This window comes from Haemaphysalis longicornis, unplaced genomic scaffold (assembly GCF_048455015.1).
Source record: "Haemaphysalis longicornis isolate Haplotype H1 unplaced genomic scaffold, Haemaphysalis longicornis Haplotype H1 scaffold_8, whole genome shotgun sequence".
In the NCBI taxonomy this organism is placed as follows: domain Eukaryota; kingdom Metazoa; phylum Arthropoda; class Arachnida; order Ixodida; family Ixodidae; genus Haemaphysalis; species Haemaphysalis longicornis.
Window position 1 is genome coordinate 94,589,713 of NW_027526445.1, and position 25,537 is coordinate 94,615,249.

General features: G+C 45.6%; 1 protein-coding gene across 1 annotated transcript; it reads left to right on the forward strand.

The window, feature by feature from the left end:
- Positions 1 to 369: 369 nt before the first annotated feature.
- Positions 370 to 25,301, forward strand: LOC144148393 (uncharacterized). The gene is made up of 4 exons (XM_077679933.1): positions 370 to 489; positions 1,531 to 1,775; positions 18,685 to 18,900; positions 23,854 to 25,301. Exons 1-4 carry the CDS (start codon positions 370 to 372, stop codon positions 24,068 to 24,070), a joined length of 798 nt encoding a protein of 265 aa, XP_077536059.1. The 3' UTR covers positions 24,071 to 25,301.
- Positions 25,302 to 25,537: the final 236 nt, after the last annotated feature.

A 25,537-nucleotide genomic window follows, 5' to 3' on the forward strand; every position in this document is an offset into this window, starting at 1 on the left:
AAGCCTTGGAACATTTTCTAGGTGTGTCTAGTGTACTAAAGAAGCTTAACATCTACCTGGCGAGTCGAATAATGTGGTTGCGTTATATGTTCTATGTGCCGTCACCGGCTGCAAGGCCAGCGATGGGAGGACTAAGGAAGTTTACAACCACGTAACACCTGACGGTGAGGTGAGAGAGAGACGAGAGAAAAGCCACTTTACTAAACTGAAGGATGAGGTGAGGGGGGGTGGTACAGAGGGCTGCCGCGGCCGCTGGGGCCCGAGTGATCACCAAGTCTTGACTCGATGCCTCGGAGTCGCGCAGCGGCTGCTCCCAGAGGGAGGGGTAAGGAAGGGGGGTAAGGGGTCTGCTGGGCACTCGCACAAGGAATGATACGGTGTGTCGAAGGCCCCGCAGGCAAGGCATGTTGGGGAGTCAAAAAGGTGTGGGTGGGTGTAAATGAGCTGAGTGCGGTGGGGGAAGGTGTGGGCACGGAGGATGCGCAGGCAGTGAGCTGCGTCTAGGGTGTGTTGGGGATGTGGTGGAGGATACTGGCGGAGGGGGAGGCGGTAGTGAAGGGTGATGTAGCTGTAATGCTTGAGCCTGGCGGGGCTACTGGAAAGGGTACCGCGTGTAGGTGTAGATCAAGCGGTTGTCCTTTCTTCTAGTTCGCGAGCTCGTACGTTCGCCAGCTCATTAGCGCCTACGCCTGTGTGGGCTGGAGTCCACAACAGGCACATGGTGTCGGTTGGGGGATGGGTGCTCAGAATTTTCAGGGCTCGTGAAGAAAGAGTGACCGACTACACCACCCCGGGTTCTCAGGTTCGGATAAACTGAAATGCGCGTGCGCTGATTGCCGACACTGTACTCGCGATGCTCCTTACAGGAGCCCTTTAGGAAAAGAAATCTGTCGATCTTGCAGCAAAATATTTCTTTTAGATATGCGATTGCAATGTAGCAGGATTATTGTGTGCCGAGGTTACCTCCAACGTAGACATTTGTCCGCGACAAGTCGCCATCGTAATGACGAGGGTAGAACCTTGTAGGCCACACACTCGATTTTACTGCGATACCTCCTACCATAAAGCAGAATTGTAGTGCTGCAGACAGGACGACCAGAGCATACGGCGAATACACTAGTTAATTGAAATTTTCAGCGGAAGCCTCTTCGATAACGTGACACGAATAGGACATTTCCCGTCGCAAATAAGTCGCAGCGGCTTGAGAAAGGTGGCCACAATACGTATAAATAAGAACTATTTGGCTACACAATAAGTGCGCTAATACTCATCCTTTTCAAGAAATGTTTTAGCAACAAAGCACACTTGACCTACTATTTCAGAATAAGATTTTCTTAGAATTCTAAAATGGTTTTGGACCGCATTAACATCAAAGTTAATGTAATTGTTTTCCAAGACGTAATGTACGCGTATCTTTGGAAAACAAAATATTTTCTTTCCATTAGGTGCATTGGTAACCTCTTCTGCGTATAAAGAGCTTCTTCAAGCAGATCTTCATTGCCATGCTGAAAACAAAAATTCTCTTGCCAGGTTTTCTCCCTTGGTGTGCTGACACGGGGAGGCTGGCACGGAGATTCCACTATAAACGTTCTTGGATCCAGGATTCTGCGAAGGCATTACAGGTCTTCACGGAACGCCGCCGCCGCCTGTCCCGTATTAGCACAGGAGGCGAATGAAGACCTGAGGCCCCGCCAGAATAGCGAGGGGGAGCCAGATTGCAAACTTCGCATCCTCGGACCAAGTGCCTACTGCGAAGAACACGCCTCCTACCCAGTGTACGTTATTAAGCTTCCGTTCCTGTGCCGTTTTCTCACCCAACGTCAACTATGGCGAAAGCCAGAGTTCCATGATGCAACTGCCGAGGGTGGATATTGTGAGCAGCGGTTAGGCCATGACTGCTTTGATAACGAACCTGGTGCCACCATGCAGCACAAAAATGTCCTTGAGTAATCTTGAAGCTGTTTTTTATCTGCCTCTTTTACCGTGACATTTAAATTATTTGGAAAACCCTACTCAGATTGCTGAACTAGGTTTCTTTTTCCGAGCACAGCCCGCAATTGATGAGCATACAGAAATGAATGTGAAACAAAGTTTTTTACAGGCGATTCCTTTTCTTGGGATTTTTTAATGTGAAAAGTTTGATCGACCTCTATGGCTGTTTTCCTGACTCCTTCTGCGTTTGCCTGCCCCTCTATTTAGTCACCCTGCAAGAGCTAACGCAGATGACGAAGAAGACGTTCAGATACCGACCACCATTTCTTAACTTTTAGGCAAGTTTGGTGGCAATAATCATACTTGTCCAAAATGGTGAGCAAAAAGAAAACATTCCGCATACCCGAGACAAAACGTCAATACTCAAGTAGAATTTGAAATGTTGCTTTATGCAAAATTCCTGGATGCTTAATTGTTGTTACGGCAAATGAAACACTACATGCAGTGCATAAAACATTGCACGTGGAATTCCTTGTAAAAAAAGCAACGCCAACTTCACTGCTGCGGTACGCTGGCGCCATCTGGTAGTGTCCTTGGGTACACCAGATCATGTGTTTCCAATGGCAAGTGCCAGATGGCACGACCAGTCAGTCACCAAATTGTTTTGCGGCTCGTTCATGCATGACAGCATACCATGTGCACTAGTGGGTCGTGTAACGCACGTGGCGAAGTACCTGAGTGCGGAGCTGTGAAACACGGTGAGCCCGAATAGATTTACGTGTCAGGGTCTCAGACGATTATCGTCTTTAATATAGCATTTGCAACGTAGTGGACAGATGCGCGGCCAATTTCTGTAACTCACGGTATTCGAAGCGAAGAACACACAAAAAAGGTTGTTTCCTTCCATTTCCTAACTGATTTGTTGAATAGTCTAACTTTCAATTTAATGAATATACTGCTTCCTGCACAACGTAAATGCAAATAATTTAGTCTGTCTGTATCCGTGGTCGACGGTCTGTCGACTAATTCAGCAAAACATGTGTCCTGGACCTGTTCCAAGAAAAACGCAAAAGTCCAAATTTGGCGCGCGACCTGTACGAAAAGGTGAAAATTGAATTGAATTTCGCAAGCTTCCAATGCTTTCATTATGGGGGATTGCGAAGGATAACAGCGGTGTGAGGAAGGAAGAGAAAAAAAACTTACGAGGTAGGGCCGCCCGAACAGCGACGCCTATCGATGGGATTCGCAGCAAGGCAAGCAGGTACACCGCCTAACTTCTACATTAAACAAAGTTTCTTGCGTATTTAAAAGTTACAGTCAGTGGAAACATATTACATGAATAATACCTGTAATAATAATGGGGTAGAGTTGAGTCGTTCGTAGACGAAAAGCCGTCCACACTCGGAGAAACACGACTCCAAACAAAACGTTTTTGGTAGCAGCGGGTTCCGGCGCACTTCCGCTTACATACTATCTGTTTTAAAAGCGAAAGCATGATGACAGGATTTTATGCCATCATAATTTGTCGCCTTGTTGGAGCAAATTGGTTAAACGGACTTACTTCATTCAGTAAATAGCGCTATATACGAGGTCGAAGCGGTATTCATTCAGGGCTTTACAGGGCTTTACAAGTTGACCGATATCATTAATATAAATCTTAAACAGGACCGGTGCCAAGACCGAGCCCTGAGGGGTGCCCGAGAAAACATCTAGAAAACGAGAACAGGCACCGTCAATTTCAACATGTTGCTTGCGGCCAGTTAGGCGTGAAATGACCCAATTGACGACTTGTGATGGGATGCCTAAGTTTTTCATTTTTTTTATTAATTTCGAATGTGGAACTCTATCGAACGCTTTCGAGAAGCCTATTAAAACTGCGTCAATCTGTCCGCCCTGGTCAAGCACCTGTGCCATCTCATAGACGGTAACTACTAATTGAGTTGCAGTTGAAAACCCTCTTCGAAAACCGTGCTGTACGTTAGTAAGAAGATTATTATTGTCAAGAAAATCATTTCGGTGTTTAGCAATTACGTGTTGAAGAACTTTACAAACTGTGCAAGTGAGAGATATGGGCCGGTAATTACAATAATCGGTGACAGAGGCTTTTTTTTTAAATTGGTTTCACTCAAGAAACCAACCATTCAAGTCGTAGGGAAGAAGTTTCAAGAGACTTAGAATACAATTGTACCAAGAATCTAGCCATCAGCTCTGCATATCTTTTAAGAAATGCGGTGGGAATGTTATCAGGTCCTGCGGATTTTTTAGGATCTAATCGTAGGAGCAGCTCAGTAACACCTTCGAAAGTAATATGGATATATTTGTTGCTATCGTTGACGTAAGCCATATTAACCAGCGTGGCTGGCCTTGAGGATACGCTGTGGAAATTGGAATTAAACGTTTCAGCAATTTATTTTTTATCTGTAACAATGCGAGCACCAACAGCTATTTGATCTACGCTGCTTGAGTCTTTGTATGATAAAAATTGCCAGAATTTGTGAGGGAATTCGGTAGCAAAGCGCCCAAGGGTGGTTGAATAGAAGCGCTTTTTAGCTTCTCGTAGTTTAGATTTCAACTTAGAATTTAGTGTGGCAACTTCTCAGCTACTGAAATCTCACAAAACTACCAATAGGAAACGTGAAAGTAAAATACTGCGTATCGCGTCACACCTGAATGTGACGGCCCGTGAATAGAACAAGTGCACGCCACCTACGCAGAACCCTGATTGTAGAGAAGATGTAGCGTGGGCTGGTATGCTTGCTGACGTAATTTTCTCCCTAAGACGATGCAATGAAAGCGAAGAAGCAGACTCATACACAGTGCAGCAGTATAGAAGCTGGTCGAAGTAAGTTACGCGAAAACACAAGAAAAGAACAAAGAAGAACGGGGCAATCCGTTGTTGCAGCCTACCAGTTGTCAACAAGCAACGCCACCCTTGGGTAGAATAAGTGCTTCTGGGATGTTGTTAAAGAGGATAGTCTTTCTTGGGCTACTGAAACGCTTAAATCTTGGTCTGTCGGTCTGTCTGTCTCTCTGTGTGCCTGCGACTCAATTGAGCGACCTTTTCAAAGTGAAACAGAAGCCGCGCAATAGTCTTATACACATATAGCCAAATTTAAACATCTAAGTCCGGTGTCAATTGTCATACCTGTCAATATTGTTGAACAAGAGAAGAGGTTACGCAAATGTAGGGCAGAAGATCAACACATATGTGATATCTGCGGTGTTCCTTTATTAAAAAATTCCCCCACATTTCCCCGAGGGGGAGAATGTGAAAGTGCGAATGCACGGTTGTCGGCCCGCTTGCGGCGCTTGCGCTCGGCCCCCGCAGCTCGCCGCCTTCTCTTCCATCTCTTCCATCGGGTTTGTAGTATCACGTGCACACCACGCAGTTATCAAGCCGCTATAACGCCGCTGAGTCGCCAACGCACGCCGCTGACGACGTAGTTTGAATGCGTTAAAGATATAAGGCGCGTCACTAACACTGATATCAGCGTCGTGTCCGTGGCTTGGTCGGTGGAGCGTCGCGCTGCGGCCGCAAAGTCCTCGGATCGAAACCTGGCGCCGGATGCTGTTTGTTTTTTAAATATAGAGGAGCACTGCGGACGCCGACGCCGCCGCCGCCGCCGCCGCCGCCGGCGGTGGATGGTTTGGGGTCGCTTATAAAGTGCATTCGCACTTAAAAAGTATGAATGTATGGTTTTTGCGATAGCAAATGAAATACTAAGTCAACTGCGGGAAAGCGTAGTGATTTGTTTGACCGCGCTACTATAGCTCCTGGCAGCATTTATGAACTCAAACGGCAACGTAAAGAAAATGTTCCACTAGATAAGTTTCCCTTTCCGCTTAGAACACTCGTGTAATAGGGCAACGTGGTTCTATAAAGGTTGTAGTCGGGTGTCTCTATTCACGCGCGTCTCCGCCGTACAGCAGCGCTGGCATCGAGACACCCGGCTTGGTGTACTGACACGCGGTCAAGTTAATTTGACTGGAGGAAACTTCTATAGCATGCTCATCTTGGGAAGAACGGGACGGGAGAAAAACACCATGAGAGGTGGGCGGGAAACAAAAGAAAGGCATTTACTTGGCAGGGGCCCTAGTCGACTACCACCTTTTCTCGACATTTGCAACGAAAGTTGCAGGGACGCGGCCGTTTTTTTTTTGCTTGAGGGGTAACTTATTCATTTGTACCAAACCATGCGTACGGTTAAACAATACTTCAATTTCGGCAGTGCCACGACAAATGGCGGAGAGGGCGTGACGGCAGCGGTAGCTGTTCGAATGAGCTTCGCACTGCAGCCACTTCCGCTTGATTGGTTAGCGGCACTGCATGCAAGTGGTATTTAGGGCGGGCTTCACTTGGGACGATTACTTTCAGATTTACAGTAAGTGATTGGGTGTATTTATATATTAAGATTTTTGGAGACGTTCTGCACTATGGGTGATCTGGCAGCTACTAGCCTTTCCACCGTGAAACTGACACTCTGAGCGCATGCGGTGCGTAGCAGGGCACACATGCGACACCAGTGGGGTCTAACGTGCCATGATCAGTAATATACAAACCTAACCAAAGTGCTTTTCTAGGAATCGATGCGCTCGGAGGGTGCGTTGGTGTTGCAGCGGCCGTGAAACCAAATGCGTCATCTACTACTATGCCTCGTAGAGCGTGTGTGTCCGTTACTACATTTATAATTCCCATGCAATCTTTCCTACTTCCCCGGCAGGCCTGACCAAACTGTGGCCCAATTGTGAAGCCTAAGGACCCTCAGTGTGGCCAACTGCTTATCTCTTTCGTTATCTCTATCTTAAATCTGGCTATGTCCGGTGCAGGACAAAGGCTTGTCGCAAAGATCTGCAGCCTGGCTTATCGAGTGCCTAAAAGCCGATTGTATGATTGTATAACCATTAGGAGGTTTTTAGCAAATGTATACAACCAGAAATGCTAAATCCTTGTCTCGTGAGCATTTAGCAACCCTGCTATCAACCTAGCAACCACCTGCGGGAGTGTGTTTAGTGGTATACCGACAGAACAGCACGCGACGAAACGGCACGCGACAGAATAGCAGCGATATAACAGCGCGGCGTCAAAAGGGCACGCGTCAAAACAGCACGCGTCAAAACAGCACAGCGACAAGATCGCACAGCGACAAAACCGCACACGACAGAAGAGCACGGCGCCAAAACAGCACGGCGTCAAAACAGCACGCGACAGAAGAGCACGGCGACAAAACAGCACGGCGACGAAACAGCACGCGACAAAACAGCACACTGCAAGAGATGAGCACTGTAAAAGTTGGGTGAGGTGGCGTTGCTAGGTAGTATGGCATAGTGCACTAGCCGGAACGGAATCCAAACTCTGCGGCAAGTAAGGAATAGAAAAGCACATTCATTTGAACTTATTTTTACAAGACTTATCTGTGCAGGAACATATCAGTACATGGACATTTAGGCACCCGCTTATTCCAGTGGAGGGCGATTTCGGTACAGGAAGAGATTTAGGTGTGCCTGTGATAGGCTGAAGCAACACAACATAGTGAGCCGTTGATATCAATTACAGATTTTACTTGTTCGTATTACTTTCTTTTTCACGCATGGTTATATGTGCAATTATTTCTATGAAACGACTACTCCAGTAATTGCCTATTAAAGGTGGTTCCTCGATCCCGTTGTATTGATTGGTTTTTGGTCATGAATTCAGGGATCTATTTTTATGAAGATGGCATCTGTGCCCTTTTCGTGGTAATTTAACGCAGAGCCATGAATCTGCATATTTCGTGAACACTTTTTTCTGTGTTAATTTACTGAGGATTGTTAGTGGATCCTCTATTATTTAATTCCTTTTCTTATAAATGTTGTTTGAATTATTCATTTGCTCATTGAAGCCATTCTTTTGAAAACTTCGATGTATAGTGACGGTCTTTTTCACTAAAGTGAAGAATGTGAGCGGCCGGGTCACCAATGAGCCACGATCCACAGTAGCTCATATTCGCGGACGCTGCTTTGACGCGCAATATTGTTGCGGAAATATTCCATACCCAATAAGAGCTCCTCTGTGCTGTTAAACAAATTAAACCCCCATGTATAAATTAGAATTAAGTGGTGTAGGACTTCAGTAAGAAGCAAATTATCCGTCAGAATAGTAGCGCTTAAGGATTACACTTCGGCTTTTTCGCTTCCATCATATTCCAGGTGATTTGGGTTGCAGCGGCTCATGATAACCTGAGGCATGCCTATTGCAACTGGCACTTGTTCTTTTTTTACACTTTCGATAAAACAGCAGAAAAAGAATACAGCAGCAAGAGAAGATCTTCTTGTGGGAGCCGAAAGATCACGGCCGCTGCAAAGCATGCCTCGGTACCTGGTTAAGGTCTTTTCTTGCCTTGATGCCGTTTTTCTTTTTTGTATTCGCAGTGCGGACTCATTAAAAAGAAGCACACAAAAGCTTTCATTTCTTTCAGCTTTTTTAGGCTTCACAACCAGAACGCTAAATTTGGAATATGGGATGCTCCGCAGTGAGGGACTTCACACTTCTTCGCGTGCATTTAAACGGCGACACTCCGGCGTGTTCGCTCTTCTCCTTCATTTGAAATGCAACCACCATTGCGGGCATCTAACTCGCTTTCTTTGGCTCGGCGGCTCAACGCTATCCGCTCTTTCCAGCCCCTACAGGTGGCGCTGCGGAAAACGGCAATAGGAGAAGCGAGTTTAAAACCGGTAGGCGGAGGGCTAACCCGTTAGGGTAATAGAGGGTAGGTTTAATGAGTAGAATAAGACAGGCAAGTTGGTTGGTGGCAACGGACGTCCCGATACAGATGAAGGGCTTCTAATCATCATCATCATAATCATCATCTTAATCATCATGGCGTACCAGACTGTGATCCGGCCTTCATACCAACATGCGCGCCAGCATCAATAGAGGCCCAAAAGCCCGTAGCTCTACTAGAAACAATTACTTTATTAAAGATAAACGCAGGCATATGTTGCTAAATGCGAGAGAACGTTAAATTTGTTTCAGGGTGCCTGGTGCGGCGTAAAAAGAGCCGCGTTATACACAATCCGCTGTGCATGGCTCCGGCCGCACGGAAGTGGTTCGCGAACACCCGCCTTATTGCGAAAAAAAAACTGCTATAGGATGTGCAACGCTAATCTCGTGGGGTGTTTGCAGTGTATGTCATCGCAGTGTACGTTAAACTTGAGGCGTGTTTGTTTTTTTCCTGTGTAACTGCTAAGCAGAAGACCATACGCACGATGTGCGGGCGATATGGTCCCGGCACAAATGGTCCCGGAGCTACTGGCCCCGGAACTGATAGTCCCGGAACAAATGGTGCCGGAAAACATCTCCCAACTTCAAAGTAGGAAAAAAATGTCCCACCACTGCTTCACCTATGCATGAGCGCCTGTATAACGGAAGCAGGGAGGGGGTCAGTTTATTTGTCTTTACATGTTTGTATTTGTGCACAATGTATTTGCATCGGTCCGTACATAATATATTTGCTAAGGCTGAAATTATTTGAAATAAATGCTGCATGCGAATTTGTCGTCGTACGAGTATGTTCTCCCGTGCTTCCATTGCTTGTATCCTTTCGTTTATTAACGCTTCAGAAGCGAGTATCACGATTCAGGCTGTGCATTGAGCGCTTTTACAGGCACAATATTATTTAGGTTACATGATGTATCGAAAATGGGAGTGGGCCGGCACCACTGAATATCAGACAACATAAAGCTGTACTAGCGATCACGCTCACCGATTTCTCGCTAAAAAAAAAACGAACTTTACCCGATGAATGGTTTATTGCGTTACCTAAGCTGCGATACTGTGCTCTTCATCTGAAATGCTTCGATATCTGCAGTTAGAATCAAGTGAAGCGGCACTAAGGTTTTGGACCTTGATACTTTTGCAGCTTGCAGCTTCGATACTTTTGATTTTCCCCGAAAATATGACATATAGCTATTATCTATGACACCTATTATCTTGCTGCAAGGCTTAGAAGACTGCTGGCTAACATGCTTTGTTCAATTTGCCGGCGTGTTGCGGGAGCCTAACAATTGCTGACGGCAGCAGGTGAGCTCATAAAAACAGGTCACCCACCATAAACAACAAACTCTGTTGTTGGGAACCGCATTTGTGCAGAAACATATGCAGTTCATTCGCTAAAATACATAAACATGTTCGTGTGCATCTTTCTGACGGCTTTACTTTCCCAGAAATTGCGAGAATCAAAGACTGTCACTTGTCATGGTACAATGAAAAGCCAACGATTGATGCAACAATTGATGCAAGAACGGGTGGACCACGAAACAACCCGAACGCGTTTTGCCTGTTTCCAAGTCCCGCTCTCAAAATAAACTGGCTCGTGTTCAAAATCCCTCCACTCAATGCGCATGTTAGCAACTGCCCCCTCTCGTTTCCCCTCGACCACCTCCCTCTCCTCCAAGAAAACGAGGGCTGGGTCGGCTTTTGTTGCCGCCAAGACGAACAAAGGGGCAGTGGGACAATGCGCACGCGGAGACGTACAATGAGTTGCTCCCCTGCTATACACCATTTTCCATAAGCAGCCGGGAAAGGAGGAAAATACTCTCAAACCAGTTCTCTCGGCGGCCGACCAGCGTTGCCTGAGCGCGCTGAACTGCTAACATCGCTCGGCGTGGTGTGCTCCACTGCGTAGTTCAGGAGTATTTCGCACCGCGTGCTTAGTTTTTGCGGAACTTTCAACTGTTTTAGCCAATGCTGCGATGCCGTTCAAGGCGCAAACGTCGCCTGGTCAGCACTGCGCGGTGGTGGGTTATTGAACAACCAGAGAAAGCGAGAAACAGTCGCTGACAGCACGCATGTGCACGACACTGCCTGGAGAAAATGCAGTGCGGTTGCGGCGTGTTTCTGCGGCATCGCTTCCCAGCGCACACAGAGTTGAGATATCGGAATCTCGCTCTTTCCAGCGACGCTAGTGACGCCGCGTGGAATTTGTCTGAAGCCGGGAGACGGTGATCGGCGGACCGGACGCTCCGGCGGAGCCGGCCGGCGGCATCCTTGCAGCCTCGCAGAAGCGAAAGGAAAATAGTAATCGCAAGTATAGTAATCGACAATGCCGTGTAAATAACCGGGAAATACAGGCAGAACGCGCGTTTATATTCTCTCAACTTTCTTGAAGCTATAGAAGCTGCAGGTAAATGAAAGAGTTTTAGGCCTCATCGGCGTCTGCTGCGGAGAAAAACGGAAGTCTTTCGGACCCACACATGCGTGCGTGGTGCCTAAATTATTCTTTCCTGAATTATGGCTAACACATTTATTGGTTATTTGCTGTGAGGGCGCCGATTTTGTAGGAACTTTGTACAACCTTGTGATCGCCTTTTTCGGATACTATTTACAGTCACTGCCGCATAATGTGTCAACCAATCTTCGCTTATATGAGCTTAAATTCGCTCCATTCCACTGCTTTCAAACATATAAGCAGCAGAGGCTGTCAAATCCGCTTGCTTTTATTTTCAGTAAAGAAACAAATGAAACATTTTTGCACGTGAAGGCGAGAAGCAAATGTGGGGATGTGTTTATTGATGAATGACTGAAAAAATACATATATATGTCGAAGCAAGATGTTTTCGCAATGACTATATAGTAACCTCATCTGGTAGTTCAAATGCGAGCTCTTGAATGCATTTTGTAGCCCCCGTTTTGGTTTTGGTTATAAGCATTCACGCACTTAAAAATATTACCGGCAGTCAAATCAACATAACGTACTTACAGCCAGGAGGTTTCTCTAATTATCACAAGCCAAAAGCGCACCTGTAAAGTACTGCCTGTATTTTCATGTACGCTTCAATATCACACGTACGCTTACCTTTTTTTTTTTTACATATATAATGCTAGCATGTTCGTTTGTATACCACTTGATACGACGTAATAGGAGCCTCGTCTTCGCGGTTTTACTGCCCAAAGTCACAACTAGGTTTTAGGACATCTAAGAAAAACACCGCAATACGCACATATCGCCCGCGCATTGTGCGCATGGGCTTCTGCTTAGTATGTACACAGGAAAATGAACACGCCTCAGTAAAACGTGCACTTCGGCGACTTACACTGCAATAATCTCCCAAAATTTAGCGTTGCACATTATGTATTAGGTTGTTTGCCCAATGAGGCGGTATTGTTCTCAAACCACTTCAGTTAGGCCTGAGCCATGCACAGCGGATTGCCTCGCATGCAGCGCTTTTTACACCGCAGCAGACACCCTGAAACGAATCGAATGTTGTCTCGCAATCGGCAACGTATGCATGTGTTAATGTTTCAAGAAAGTAGTTGTTTAAAGCGGAACTGCGAAGTTTCATTTAGGCCGCTATTGATGCTGGGGCACATGCTGCTACGAAGGCCCGATCACCGTCTCGTCCGCCATTGCTGTTTTCCGCAGCGCCACCTGTAGGGGCTGGAAAGAGCGGATAAATCGCAACGACTTTGTACCAACGACCAACTCCAGGGTTTGTTGGGTGCACTTGGACGGCAAGCAGACGGATCAAAATCCATTTATCACACGCAAAGCTGCGACAGGGAACGGAACCCCCTGAAATGTTAGAAGCAACTTTATCCTTTGCAATACAGCATTGATTGGTTGGTAGATTGATTGATTGATTGATTGATTGATTGATTGATTGATTGATTGATTGATTGATTGATTGATTGATTGATTGATTGATTGATTGATTGATTGATTGATTGATTGATTGATTGATTGATTGATTGATTGATTGATTGATTGATTGATTCATTCATTCATTCATTATGGTGTTTAACGCCCCGACGCTTCATGGGTGATGAGGCGCGCAGTAGTGGAGGGCTGCGGGTTAATTTTGACCACTTGGGGATCTTTCACGAGCGCCGATACAATACAACACTACAATAACTTCTGGTTCCTTGTAGTCAATTTAAAATACCATATATTGTTTGGTCATTACAGCCGATTGGCATTAAACCATCCCCTTTTAATCTAATCTAACCTTTAAAATCACGGCGTTTTGTTTACTTTTTTTCAGGCCAACGCATTACACTGCCAAACGATTTGAAAGGATAACTTTCTCCATCGCACACTGCTGGTCGATAGCAGGATAAGCAGGCAGCCAAATGTGGAAACGCAGCTCGAGGTACGCGTGAACGCTGCATTTGGAAAATAGCTCAACCTGTTCACAACGCGGTCAAAGGAAAAGCTTTTGATCCTTTTGCGTTGCCACGGAATCTAAAGTATTACAATTACAAAACAGTTACTGCTGGTCGCGTAAAGCATTTGTGGTGAAAGCAGCGGTTTCACAAAGGTGGGCTCCGAGTGACAGGCCACATGCGCTGCGCAGAGTTAGGTCAATCATGATCACGATCATGATCAACCAATATTAACTCGCCCGAACGTCAACCCTTTTGCTCAACCTTCGAATAGTAATTTGACTGGTTGTGTGGTGGCGTTATTTTTCCGCCCGGGTAATTTTGTTTCGTCAGTAACCGTCATAAGTCTAGTTAAGAAAGATTATATTGCATTGCAATGCCAACAGCGTAGCAACCGCCTCGTCGAAAGTCCATCGCGAGCACGGATCACCGTGACCCACATATGCTATGCGCGCTCCGCATTCGACGTCCGCGCTTCCGTAAACATGACTAATCGGTGAACATAACAAGCACGGTGGCATTGAAAACACGTATTTACTCCCCGATATCGATTTCTATGTCAGTCGGTGCCATACCGGTACGTTTTCATCGTGGAACTGCGGAGCACCACCGGCACCCACACCACACTGCTACTGCTGCTGGTCTCAACAGCCGGGGTCGGAATTTCCCGCTCTGGCAGCAAATCAGGACCTAAAATCCGTCCGCAGATGATGACAACAAAACAGAACGCACACACACAAGCACTGCAACCGCTAACTTAACGCCAAACCACTACGGTTCACTCGGTAATGCATGGATTCCGAGCAGACGCACGCAAAGAACGGCGCATTTAACAGCCCAGCGCGGAGGTTTCGGCGGTCGCTTCATAGACGGCGCTAAAATAAAAAGCTCGTATCAAAAAAATGCAAAATGTTTCTGCGGCGCAAAGCAGACATACCAAGACTACCCTGCGGTTTTTATTACCGATTTTGCTCTGATCGCATTCCGGGCGATCAGTATTTCCTTTGGGTTCGTAGCTCAGGCGTTGACTTTAGACTCGGTCACCGGTTTTAGCGCGTGCTAACGCGGTCCACTTTGGGAGAGATGTGAAAGCCTGCACACGAAATGATCCGGGCCTACCAGTCTTGGAGAACTGTCAGCGGCAAATTCGGAAATAAATTATTCTTCTTCTTCTTATTATTATTATAATATTATTATTATTATTGCTATTATTATCATAAAAATTGTAGGGCTACCTAAAAAGGAACAAAAGTTTTACCAAATGTCGTCCCTGGCTTTTGCTTCTTTCATTTCAGATATCCCACATGCTGTAATAATTAAAGCCGTAGTATTTTTCCCGAGAAAGACTAACGAAACGTGAAGAGAACCTCAGAGAGAGCAGTTTGCGCCCACTAAAATGTTTTTATTCATGTTAAAATCAAAATATTTGCCCATTTAGGCGTTCCATAAAATCGTGCCGTTCTGTCGCTGTGCTGTTTTGACGCTGTGCTGTTTTGTCAACGTGCTGTTCCGTCGCGTGCGCTTTTGACGCCGTGCTGTTTTGTCGCGTGCTGTTTTGTCGGGTGCCCTTTTGACGCCGTGCTGTTATGTCGGTGCTCTTCTGTCGCGTGCCCTTTCGTCGTGTGCTGTTTTGACAGCGCCCCGTGTTTAGTAACTCCTCCAGCCAATGTCTCCTTTTCGCGGTAATCATGAAATGGCTTTGATCGGGAAGCATTGTAAACGTTTTCTAATAACTTAGGTGGTTCTATCCTGAAACGATAATGCACACGTGCCTAAAATCAAGTGCTTGCGGTTTTTGAGGTGATACTTTCTATCCGCAGAATTTTCGTTGGGTTCACTAAACTTCTTTCCTAACAACAGAACTACAATACAGATAGACGGAGCCTTGCAATGATCTCTCGTGGCTTTTACAGCCGAGTTCTCTAACCCTCGGTCGCGAATCTTGATGGGAAAAGCGTGCACAATGGGGTATCAAAAATTCCGATGCCCTTCCAGGTTACGCAGTGGTGCGGCCCCTTCTAATTCACAGGTATTGAAAGTGCTGATGCATGAAGTCCCCTTCCCGAGCTGATAAACGTGGAGGGTTTCGGCGGTCTTACGACCTGACCGAAGCAAATTGCTGAAATGTTGTTTTTACTCACCCTGACCATTGGCATTTCAATAGGCACCTGGTGTATCTCTCAGGGTGAAAGATTAATAGTTAAAGGACGCGACACCTACAAGATCTTACGACCAATTTGGACCATCGATTGTACTTAGCGCTGATGTTACCGCCGCCAGTGTGTATGGGTTCACACAAAGTAGCACTTTTTGTGCGAGGTAACCTTGCAGTTTCAGCGGAAAAAATATTTCGTATAATTTGAAAGCTTAAGATTTAAAAAGCAGGATTTTCCGCTGAGTCTGCAACCAATCGACACATTCTCGTTGTTTTAATACTTGCCGATTGCGAGGTTTGGGCGTAGAAAAAAGGCAATAGTACTTATGCATTAAAATAAGCTTTCAAACGAAGTTGCTGGTGGCACGGACGCCCATGCGACTTCTTTAAGCAAAGCTTCTGAATAAAGACGACAGCCGCAATGATATCAGTGCTGGATTCGTCGCTTCAATGATTGGGTCACTTTAATTGCTGAGCCTGGACAGACCCGATCCTAAGAAAGCTGTGACAGAGCGACTAAACGTGACATCGTGCGGCACATGGCGATGTGAACACCCGTCAGCCGGGATGATGCTAATTTAGTGTACTATTCATTGCACATGTATGGAGCCACTACCCTTGCACACCCTTGCGGAAACGTAAGCTGGGGCCGCATCGCGTGCGGCGTTTTATTAGTGGGGAACGGCTGCCTAAACACAGTGGAATGTTGAAGGGAGCAAAGGCTTCGCGGCAATATAAATTGGACAAAACCATAAATTTTGGACAAGGAGGCGGCCTCTGTCTGCTGCCGACATATCGACAAGAAGACATCCCGCCGTCTTCTCAGACCAACAGAAAGTGAGAGAAGGAGGCGTGCCGAGAGACAAGCATAGTGTGGCTAATTCAGGCATAAAAAACCAGGGAGGGAGAGAGAGAGAGAGAGAGAGAGAGAGAGAGAGAGAGAGAGAGAGAGATTGGAATTTACTTCCTAAGGACGGACAGCCGGCAAGAGGGAAGTCAGTCTTTACCAGATACTTTTAAGAACACAAGACCATTAAGAAGGACTCTTGCGTTGACACCACATGGGCTCCAGCGAGAATTTTAATAACGCCAGATGGAGGCCAGGTAATAACGGAATGATCCTGCGGCATCATTACAAAATGCTCACAAACTGCGAATAAAGACATTTTAACAGAGCTCGAACTAAGGAAAGGGAAGAAAATTCCTGGGTAGGACTACTTTCTCTAAAGAGAAAAAATGAAGACATGAGCAATCACGGTACACACGGGAAGAGCGCCGCAATGAATTTAAAGCAAGTTTTGTAAAAAAATAAAAAATAAAATATCAAGTTGAAACAAAAACAAAAATTATGCATCCCTCTGTCAATGGATAACGATGGACGAACGGGAAGCCTTCTCGTGGCGGATACTTTGGTTGTTACCCGCCGCGGTGGCTCAGTGGCTAAGGCGTTGCGCTGCTGAACACGAGGTCGCGGGTTCGATTCCCGGCCGCGGCGGCCGCTTTTCTGATGGAGGCGAAAAGCAAAAACGCCCGTGCGTACGAGATTTCGGCGCACGATAAAGATCCCCAGGTGGTCAAAATTAATCCGGAGACCTCCACTACGGCGCGCCTCATCGCCTGCGTTGCGTCGGCGCGTTGAACCCTACAATCAATCTACTTTGGTTGTTGTTTTAGTTTTTCACACTGCTTCGACCATGTTGAAATGCAGAAATCGAATAGACGCCGGCTTCATAACGCGAGAAACCCAGTTTCGATTGCGGCCATGGAGACCTTTATTTTCTTTCACTTCGGCGTTTTTGCGTTACAGACGCCAGTAGTGAAAACACTAAAGTATGGGTTTAAAACATCGGCGCAACAGGTGGCTATGCATGCGTAAGGAAGAATATAACAAGACAAAAGGTTCGAGTGGGTAGGCCGCTGAGGTAAAATAGGAACAAGTGTGTCTTGGGGCCTCCTTGCTGTAGCCCTAGGGAACACAACAAAGGTACTATAGGAGCTGCTAGGGAGTAGAACCCTATCAGGCCTGTGAAATTTATGAGATGCAGAGCATCTAATTGACTCGCCTTGTCCCTCCGGCATCGTCGTCGCCGTTGGCGTTGTCCGCCCCGCCCCCATTGTCCTCGCCGCGCCAGCTGCGCTCTCCACCGCTCACCCCCTCTCCTCTCCGATAGAGAACTCTCTCTCGCGAGGGGCATTGGATCTGGTTCGATTGGATTGGATTGGCTTGGATTGGATTGGATTGGATTGGATTAAAGTGGATTGTGTTGGATTGTGTTGCGTCATAGCCGTGGCACGTTGCGTCATAGCCGTGGCTCTCGTCTCCGATAGCGAACACTCTCTCGCGAGGGGCATTAAATTGGATTCCATTGGATTGGCTTGGATTGGATTGGATTGGAATGGCTTAGATTTGGATTGGATTGGAAAAAAGTGGATTGTGTTGGATTGTGTTGCGTCACAGTCGCGGCCCGTTGCGTCATAGCCGCGGAAAGGGGTTCACGGCACGTTTTACGCGATGAGAGAATCATTTTAACGGAAACAACAACGGAACCCCCAATGCGTCGCATCTACACAGGGGTTCCCGCGAGGGGAGGCGGGAGTTTTTTCAGCAAAACGTGTTTTTTTTGTGTGTTTTCTTAGTTTTGGAATTCAGAAACAGAAAAAAATTGAGCCGATAGTGAAAGGTACGTTGTGCACTTTATTAGGCAACTAAATTCTTTTCAAATACGAAGTTTTATTTTCGCTTATTATGAAACATACCACGACGTGACCTATAGAAAAAAATAAAGTTTGTAGCCGAAGTATTTACAGATTTATGTAGGGTTTGACCTACCAGGATATCAGCTTCGTTACTCACGCTGTGATCATAGCCTGTGTGCGCTGTAGATTTTTTTTCATAGCGTCGAGATCAACGAAAATGCAACAATCGTGATGGTCTATCGCAGCAGGCATCCTCGAACAGCTCCTGCACGAAAATTTACCAGTTTGGTTTTTTGTTCGCAAGGTGGAAGAAAATATTTTATACTGAGTCACCAAATGATGACTCCATAGCCGAAAGGGTTAATCCAGAAAACGAATGGTACTCTACGTGTTTTCTGTCCCCTATTACACTATACAGAGAATGACAATTATTTATTGTCTGACGTATAAGTGGAAACTACGGCGATGGTTTGTTAGTTATCTCGGAGGGATGCCGTGCTAGATGTATCGATATTTATTGCAACATTGCCGCAACCAACGCAGCGATGGTTCTCCAATGAACAGCAGTGAGGAAACGTGCCCTTGTAATCCCTTTGGGAACAACCAGGGGATATCTGCGGAAAAGTAGTTTCTTCAGGTAGTTCAGAATATAGTAGTATTTCTGTTTGTTTATTTATTACTTTTTTGTGTACTCTATATTTTTAGCACTTCTTTTGCATTTTTTATATCCTGCTTGACGTATAATCGTTGTATTCCACAGGCAGAAAGTGAGGAAGATTTTGCAGAACCTGAACTTGAGCCTTGGGGACGGGAGACCAACAGGAGACAAGACGGGGGAGCTAAGTGGTTCTGAGTACCTGTGTTCTTACAAGGTGGTGGTCATCCGTCCAAAGGTCGCGATGAGCATCAACAAAGAGTGGTTGTTCGTCGTGAATGGTTTAGGGCAAGATCAGCTCGTAACTATGGAACTATGCAGGTAAGAGCGGAAGATTACGAGTGTTAAGCAATATCCACGTATACAACTACAGATTGTTATAAGCATTGCCTTGGTATTTTAAGCAAAAATGTACCTAAATATGCATTGCTGGATCTCTGTCAATAACTACTAAGCGTCGCGTCAATCGGATTTATCGTCTCACTCGGATATGATTCCGATTTAAGTGCATGCATCTTTTCTGTTTTAGAAGGCCACAACACATCGTGTTTGAATTGTCCCTCGCATACCGTGTGAGCCGTGCTTTGCGTTCTTACTTCTTAAGTGCTTACGTCTGCTGGCTTTAACGGTGGAATCGGCTGCCAGTTGCGGCTTCTGTTGGAATGCAGCAGCCGTCTTCCGTCGCCGTCAATTGCGTTCCTTCAACTTTGTAACCTACTCTGCCGTGTACTCATGGCACACCCCGCTTTCTCTGCAACGCCTTTTGGCGCGACTGTCAGGCGGCGAGTTCCCACCATCTGAGCAAGGCGGAAATATGCTTGAGCGAAGAGCCCACGCTCCGACTTGACATCACCTCTCTCTTCACGATCCCTGCCGTTGTCGCATCTTCTGTGTGTCTCTCTCCACGGATCAATGGCGCAAGGTGTTGCCATCATTGACAGTGTAGTGCTCAAGCAGTAATTACTAGTCTTCATGCAAAGACAGGCAGCCTCAGTTGATTGTGTACCCCAGAGAATACAGGATTGGTGATGGGCTGCTATATTACTCAAGGACGGGTGTTACAGGATGCCTTGTAAGTCGTCCTTTCTGCCATACTTGACACATACATGTGCAGCAGACGCAGACACAGGGAGTGGGGTACATGATGATGTAGCGTCTTGAAAACCATCATTCAGGTACCCTGTGCTAGGGTGCGCTTGGGCCGAGCCTCTTGGGAACGAAGTTCATAAATTTTGTCAGAGAACGCTGCTGGTCGTACTGCTGGTTTTGTTTAGGTCGGCTCTGCTGGTATTAATGCTGATTTCGTAACGTCACACCACCTATAGGGGCTCAGGGGCTAAGGAATTGGCCTGCTGACCTCAAGGACACGGATTGAATTCTGGGAGTGGTGGTTGTTTTTCCGCTGGAGACGAAGAGCGAGAACTCCAGTATGGCGAGATGTCGGTGCACGTTAAACATACCCCGGCGGTCAAAATTGATTCGGAGCCCTCTATGACTGTGCTCCCCGTAGCCCAGGCGCTGCTTCGGTGCTGTAAAACCCATATTTTGATCTTCTCGAATGTGCTAACTGTGCGTGGTATCCTCATTGCGCCGCTACAATAGGAAAATAGATACCATGAGAGTTGTCATCGGCTAGCGCCGTTGTTTCTAAACAGGAAACGCCTGCGCTGAGGACTGTGAAGAGCTCATAACTCCATCGTTATCAGCAATTTCGCCGCTACAGTAGCTTTCGCAAAGTGCTAATCGGCATCGGGAAAAACATCTATGTACATTGCGTGGTGTTCAGGTTTCCAGAAGGTCAAGGAAGCTCCACGTCAGCACGTAGGAGTTTTGAAGGCGTGTTTTGTGCTTGTATTTATGCAAACTAATGCCTCGCTGAGTACTGCTGGCGTGATTCCTAAGAGCGTAGTGAGTTCTTGGTGGTTCGTAAAGCGTTTTCTTAGTGAACACACGGACGACACACTGAATACCAACAAGAGGCACAGTAGCTGCTCTATTGAAGGAGTAGAAACATATTTGAGTTCCCTTCGACCCCGTGGACAAAGACAGCCAGCGGAGCTAGGCGCTAACCAATGAATTCACGAAAGAAAATACCTGTTTTTAGTTTGCTATTCGGCATACTTCGAAGTAATTACTCGAATCAAACTTTGAAAGACTTGAGCTTTATTCTAGCGGACAAACATGGGGCTCTCTTTCCTTCCGGCGTCGCAGGCATTTGACTGTTTCTGAAACACACCACCTCAGACAGCTTGAACACGGAGGACAGCAAACTCCCGTGTCATCGCCTTACCAACCTAGATGACTCAGGGTCCCCGCTTGCGCCTTCGGCCTTCCGTTCACTTCCCTACACGCATGGAGCTTCCCGGTGGCTGCGCCGCCTACCGCAAACTTACGATGCTTGCGGCGCCTACCGCAGCTTCTCCGCTGCGTTTGCGGGAAGAGCTCTTGTGGCCCACTTCCACCTCTTCCTAACTTTTCGCGTCCTAAACAACATGTTATTGTAACGTCTGTAAGCGAATAGTACGTTAAGGGTACTTCCAAAAACAGCCGCGGCTTGGCAGAGGGCTCTAACGCCAGCAAAAACTATCCGGTGACGCGATTCGGCACGCGTCTTTACTGTTCTTACAAGCGTCAGTGACGCTTGCAGCATATCACTACTGTCACCTACCAACACGACAGGCACAGGTGAATTGTATTATCACCCATTTAGAAGCGATAACGGCAGATTGAGACTTTGGCCTCGTCTTGTAGTGCGTATCAAGAATGCGGCTTGGTTTCGCATGTATACGTCTTTGAAAAATCCGTCTCGGGGATGTGATAATTTGATTACCTCACAACCACTTGTGTCTTTCAAGGGAATATAAGCCCCGATAAAACGTTAAGCATGGTGCAAGGGTCTTCATTGTTACATATGTGCTCACGTGCCGTGTAGCACGAACCAAGGAAAGTTAATTAAAAGAGGAAATAATAAACGGTCTGCCAGTAACGACAAAACAGAATAGTACTTACGCGAATAAAAAATACCAGAGTAGCTTCGTAAATGATAAAGGCATTAGCCTAAACTTAACGCAGGTAGGCCTCCAGCGACACAACAAGATGCGAAATGCACTCCCACTCCCCAAGACGTGGAGCGGGGGAGGGGATACTTAACTATCGTTGTGTCCGAACGCGGAGCGAAATCAAGGAATGTACGTTTTAGTAAACACACACACAAACTCCCATTCACTTTCCTTTTGTTTTTTTACTTCAATGAACAGCTGACCACATGGCGGATGCATTTCTTGAAGTACCTGGTAGGCAGTCCATAAACGACGAAAGGTGTCGTTGGAAGAGTGCGATATCTGATGAGGCACTGGTGATTCTATTTTGTGCTAGTTTATGCAGGCTCTCTGTGGCAGAGGATGATGCTTCGAAGAAGCGTTTAGTCGAGGACGCGGCTTACTGTATGCGCCCGCAGCTGCGCGGCTCGCGGAGGATGTAGGCAGCATAAGATGAGGGTTCGGGAGTGCTCACCATAGACAAGACAACCCGGCGTTCAGGTATGTATCGTAGGCTCATCCTAGGGTATAAATTTGTATTTACACTTTTCTTTTGTCGTAGAATGTTCGCGAAATTTGTTCTTGTTCAGGATAGTGATCGATATCCAAGGTAGGATGTTGGCAAGTATAACTGGCCTGCTTTCAGGTATGAGTGCTCCGCTAGATAGTCTAAAGGCACAAAGCCTATTTATGTCATTGTTTAGCCATCTGTGGAAACGCTGCTTACCGAGACACTGTTACTAAATTTCAACGCACAGAAATTCTAATCGGCTGCATACGTAATGGGCTTCGCGACTCTGGCCTTTGACACACACGGCGCTCATACAGACCGTATGCACTCGACTAAGATCACACCAAAAACAGCAGCGACAGTAGGGAGAGGGCGAGGAACTCCCGCGGCTGCTTTTGAAATAGGCCGCTAGCGGGATTTCAGTGGCACCCCTACAGGCAGTGTTCGAGGCGTATGTGAAAGCTTGCGATGATAAATTGTGCGCGCCAATGCAGTTTTAGGGAGGGATTAGGTTTTTAAATCAAAGCTTTTTATACCTCACTTGCACCGTTGTTTGTAACACTAGGTTTCAGGAAAACCAACTTCACACAATGAGTTACAGCAAAGGGCAAATGATGATGCCAATAATGAAACTCAAAATGCCTCAGGAAAATTAATTGCTTCCAGTGGTGGGAATGGAAGTTGATACCCTCAGGTTATAAACCTGACGCCGCTCTGATCGGGCCATTCCTACTAGGTGTAAGCTGTTTGTGTTTTGCGCTTTCACTTGGACTTCGTTTGCAACGGAGAAATCCTCGTGTTTTAACCACCTTTCTCTTAGAAAAGGGGCTTTGATTGTGTATTGAAAATCTGTATAGCTATTTTAAACTGCTCTCGCTGCTGACCTTCGACTGAAAATATTGCTGACTGCCACCTATCTTCCGTTTTACAAGATACGCAAAAACAGTTGCTGAGACTCACGTATCTTTTGGCTGTTAGAGGTTGTCCATTATTTAGCTTCTTAAAGCGAGGAAATGTTGCAAATGTTAGACAGGTGAATTCTAATATGGAAACGCTTAGAACAAGGTAGGGAAAATGTGACCGGGTAATCAATATAACGTTAATGAAACCATCGCTTGATAGTATGGCGGAATTGCACTTGAGCTGCTTACCATCGTGATATTGCCGTTAATAGTAAATACAAAGGCGATATTTCATATTGTCATGCTTTGTGGATTACCGGTTTGTTGATTTCTATACTGAATTGGTTTCTTGTGCTGATGTTCCAATGGTTGAGAATTGTTAGCCATAATTTGCTGACACGTTTATGTGCTGTTTATTTGCCAGGGTGATCTACTCTGTTTTGCTCCTTGCGGCTATGGACCAACTTAGGCATGGAGTGCAGGCATGGAGTGCGCAATAAATAAATAAATAAATAAATAAATAAATAAATAAATAAATAAATAAATAAATAAATAAATAAATAAATAAATAAATAAATAAATAAATAAATAAATAAATAAATAAATAAATAAATAAAAAATAAATAAAAAATAAATAAAAAAATATTAAATAAAATATTTTATTTTAAACCGTCCGTGCGCTAAACAGTTCGCTGATCATGTCATCAAGAGTTCATTCAGCGGCTGCTGGTTTACGACGACTATTTGATTTGCTTCCTTTTTACACTACACAAAAATGCAGCGTTCACTTCTCATTTATGCCTCTTTCTTTGCCTATTTGCAGGAATCCTGGAGAAGAGTGCACTCATTTGCACGCTCCGCTTCCTCATCACTACGCACCAGTCTGTGTTCAGAAGACGTCAAGCCGCTGGCTGCTGGCCGTGGACCCTCAGGGAAAAGGAGCATTCAGCGAGAGATTCGAGTTCCCGTCATGCTGCGTCTGTCGCTTAGTCAGGCGAAACAGAAACAGGTTACATAAAAGATGGTGGAACGGAAAATGAAGTGGAAGGCTCGGAGTGGGCATGGCCGCAGCGCACAAACCGATTGAACTCTTGCGCCGACATTTGAATAAATACTTGACGTTACATACCTAGAGGACTCTAAGGAACAGAAAATCGTTTTTGTGTTCAGGGGCATCACACCCAAATTTGAAGCAGCATGTCAAGCATCATACTATACAATGATTTAGAGTTAGGATGATGCGGAAGCCTGGTAATATCGGATAATGGTTGAAAACGCAAGCAAGCATTTTTGCATACTTTGACAGCAAAGCTTTTTTTCGAGGAATTCAGCAAAAACCAACTGTCGTGAAATTTGTATGTATTACTAGGCTACTAAAGACAGTTTAAAAGTGATATATATTCAAGGTGAAAGTTAAAAAAACAAAATGTACTAAACTACGTGTACAGTCTATTTTATGTTTACGTGTGGCTAGAACAATAAAAAAAACTATCCAGAAGCCCCTACTACAGTTTAAAAGTATAAATGGAAGTATAAAGGCCGTATTAAAAAATCTAAAGACAAATATGACGCGACGTTTCACGGTTCTGCAATAGTGGACGCCAAGAAGACCAGGTTTTGATACCATATGGTTGCATGTATCTGGTTAAAGAGATATGCTTGTCTAAAGAAGCCCGCCTATTTTAAATATGCAGGCTTCTCCCTCGTCGCTAAATAATATTTGAGGCCTGCATTGTGTCATACCACGTGGTTCTAATAAAAACACTCGCACCGCATCAGAAAATCTTGAAGGCGGACATGTTTCTGTAAAGACGAAAAAATATAACGGGCACCGTTTTCTCATTCAATCTTTAGTGCATAGATGGTTCATTAGAGGAAAATAAACACCGTTTTATTTGAAAGACTGATTTGTGCAACTAACAATGACCACAATATAATCGCAAGGCTCAAACGGATCATTAAAAGTTATTATAAAAACGCTGCCAGATTTGTAATACATCTATACGGCATCAGATAATCTCATTTCTGCAATGGCCGTCGGCGATCGAAGTCTCCAATAAGAGACGAGAGTGGCCGACTGCAGTGAGGGCTTTTCATTTGATCGGGTAACTTAAATTCGAACGCCAGTTAACAAACTAATAGCCTCGTTTTTCTTGCTGTCGTTTGTTATATCTTTCATACCCGTACTCCGACACTGTGACAAGAATATTAGGAAACTTTTAATGTTTATTCGACCTGTCTGTTGAAGTAAGAAAAAATGTTTTCGCACCGGAAATGTAGCGAGCCGAGTGGGTTGCCAAAAGTTAGTTCTCTAACCAATTTCTCGAGGAACGCGCTAGTTCTTGCACAAGCTCACGAAATATTCCCTTCATGTTCGTTTTAAATATACATGAAGTCGGGATTTCAAGGGGCAACTAGGTACCTGTAGAAAGTGTAACGCCCATATCTAAGATATTGGCAGCTCAATAATTACATATATAACGAAAGTTACTTTTCTTGTGGGGTTG

Bases quoted from the DNA above. Each gene is read 5' to 3' on its own strand.
- LOC144148393 (XM_077679933.1), top strand. From the start codon at position 370: ATGATACGGTGTGTCGAAGGCCCCGCAGGCAAGGCATGTTGGGGAGTC. The intron at 1,776-18,684 runs GTACGTTATTAA...TGTATTCCACAG, and splicing joins GAACACGCCTCCTACCCAGT to GCAGAAAGTGAGGAAGATTT. The intron at 18,901-23,853 runs GTAAGAGCGGAA...GCCTATTTGCAG, and splicing joins GTAACTATGGAACTATGCAG to GAATCCTGGAGAAGAGTGCA.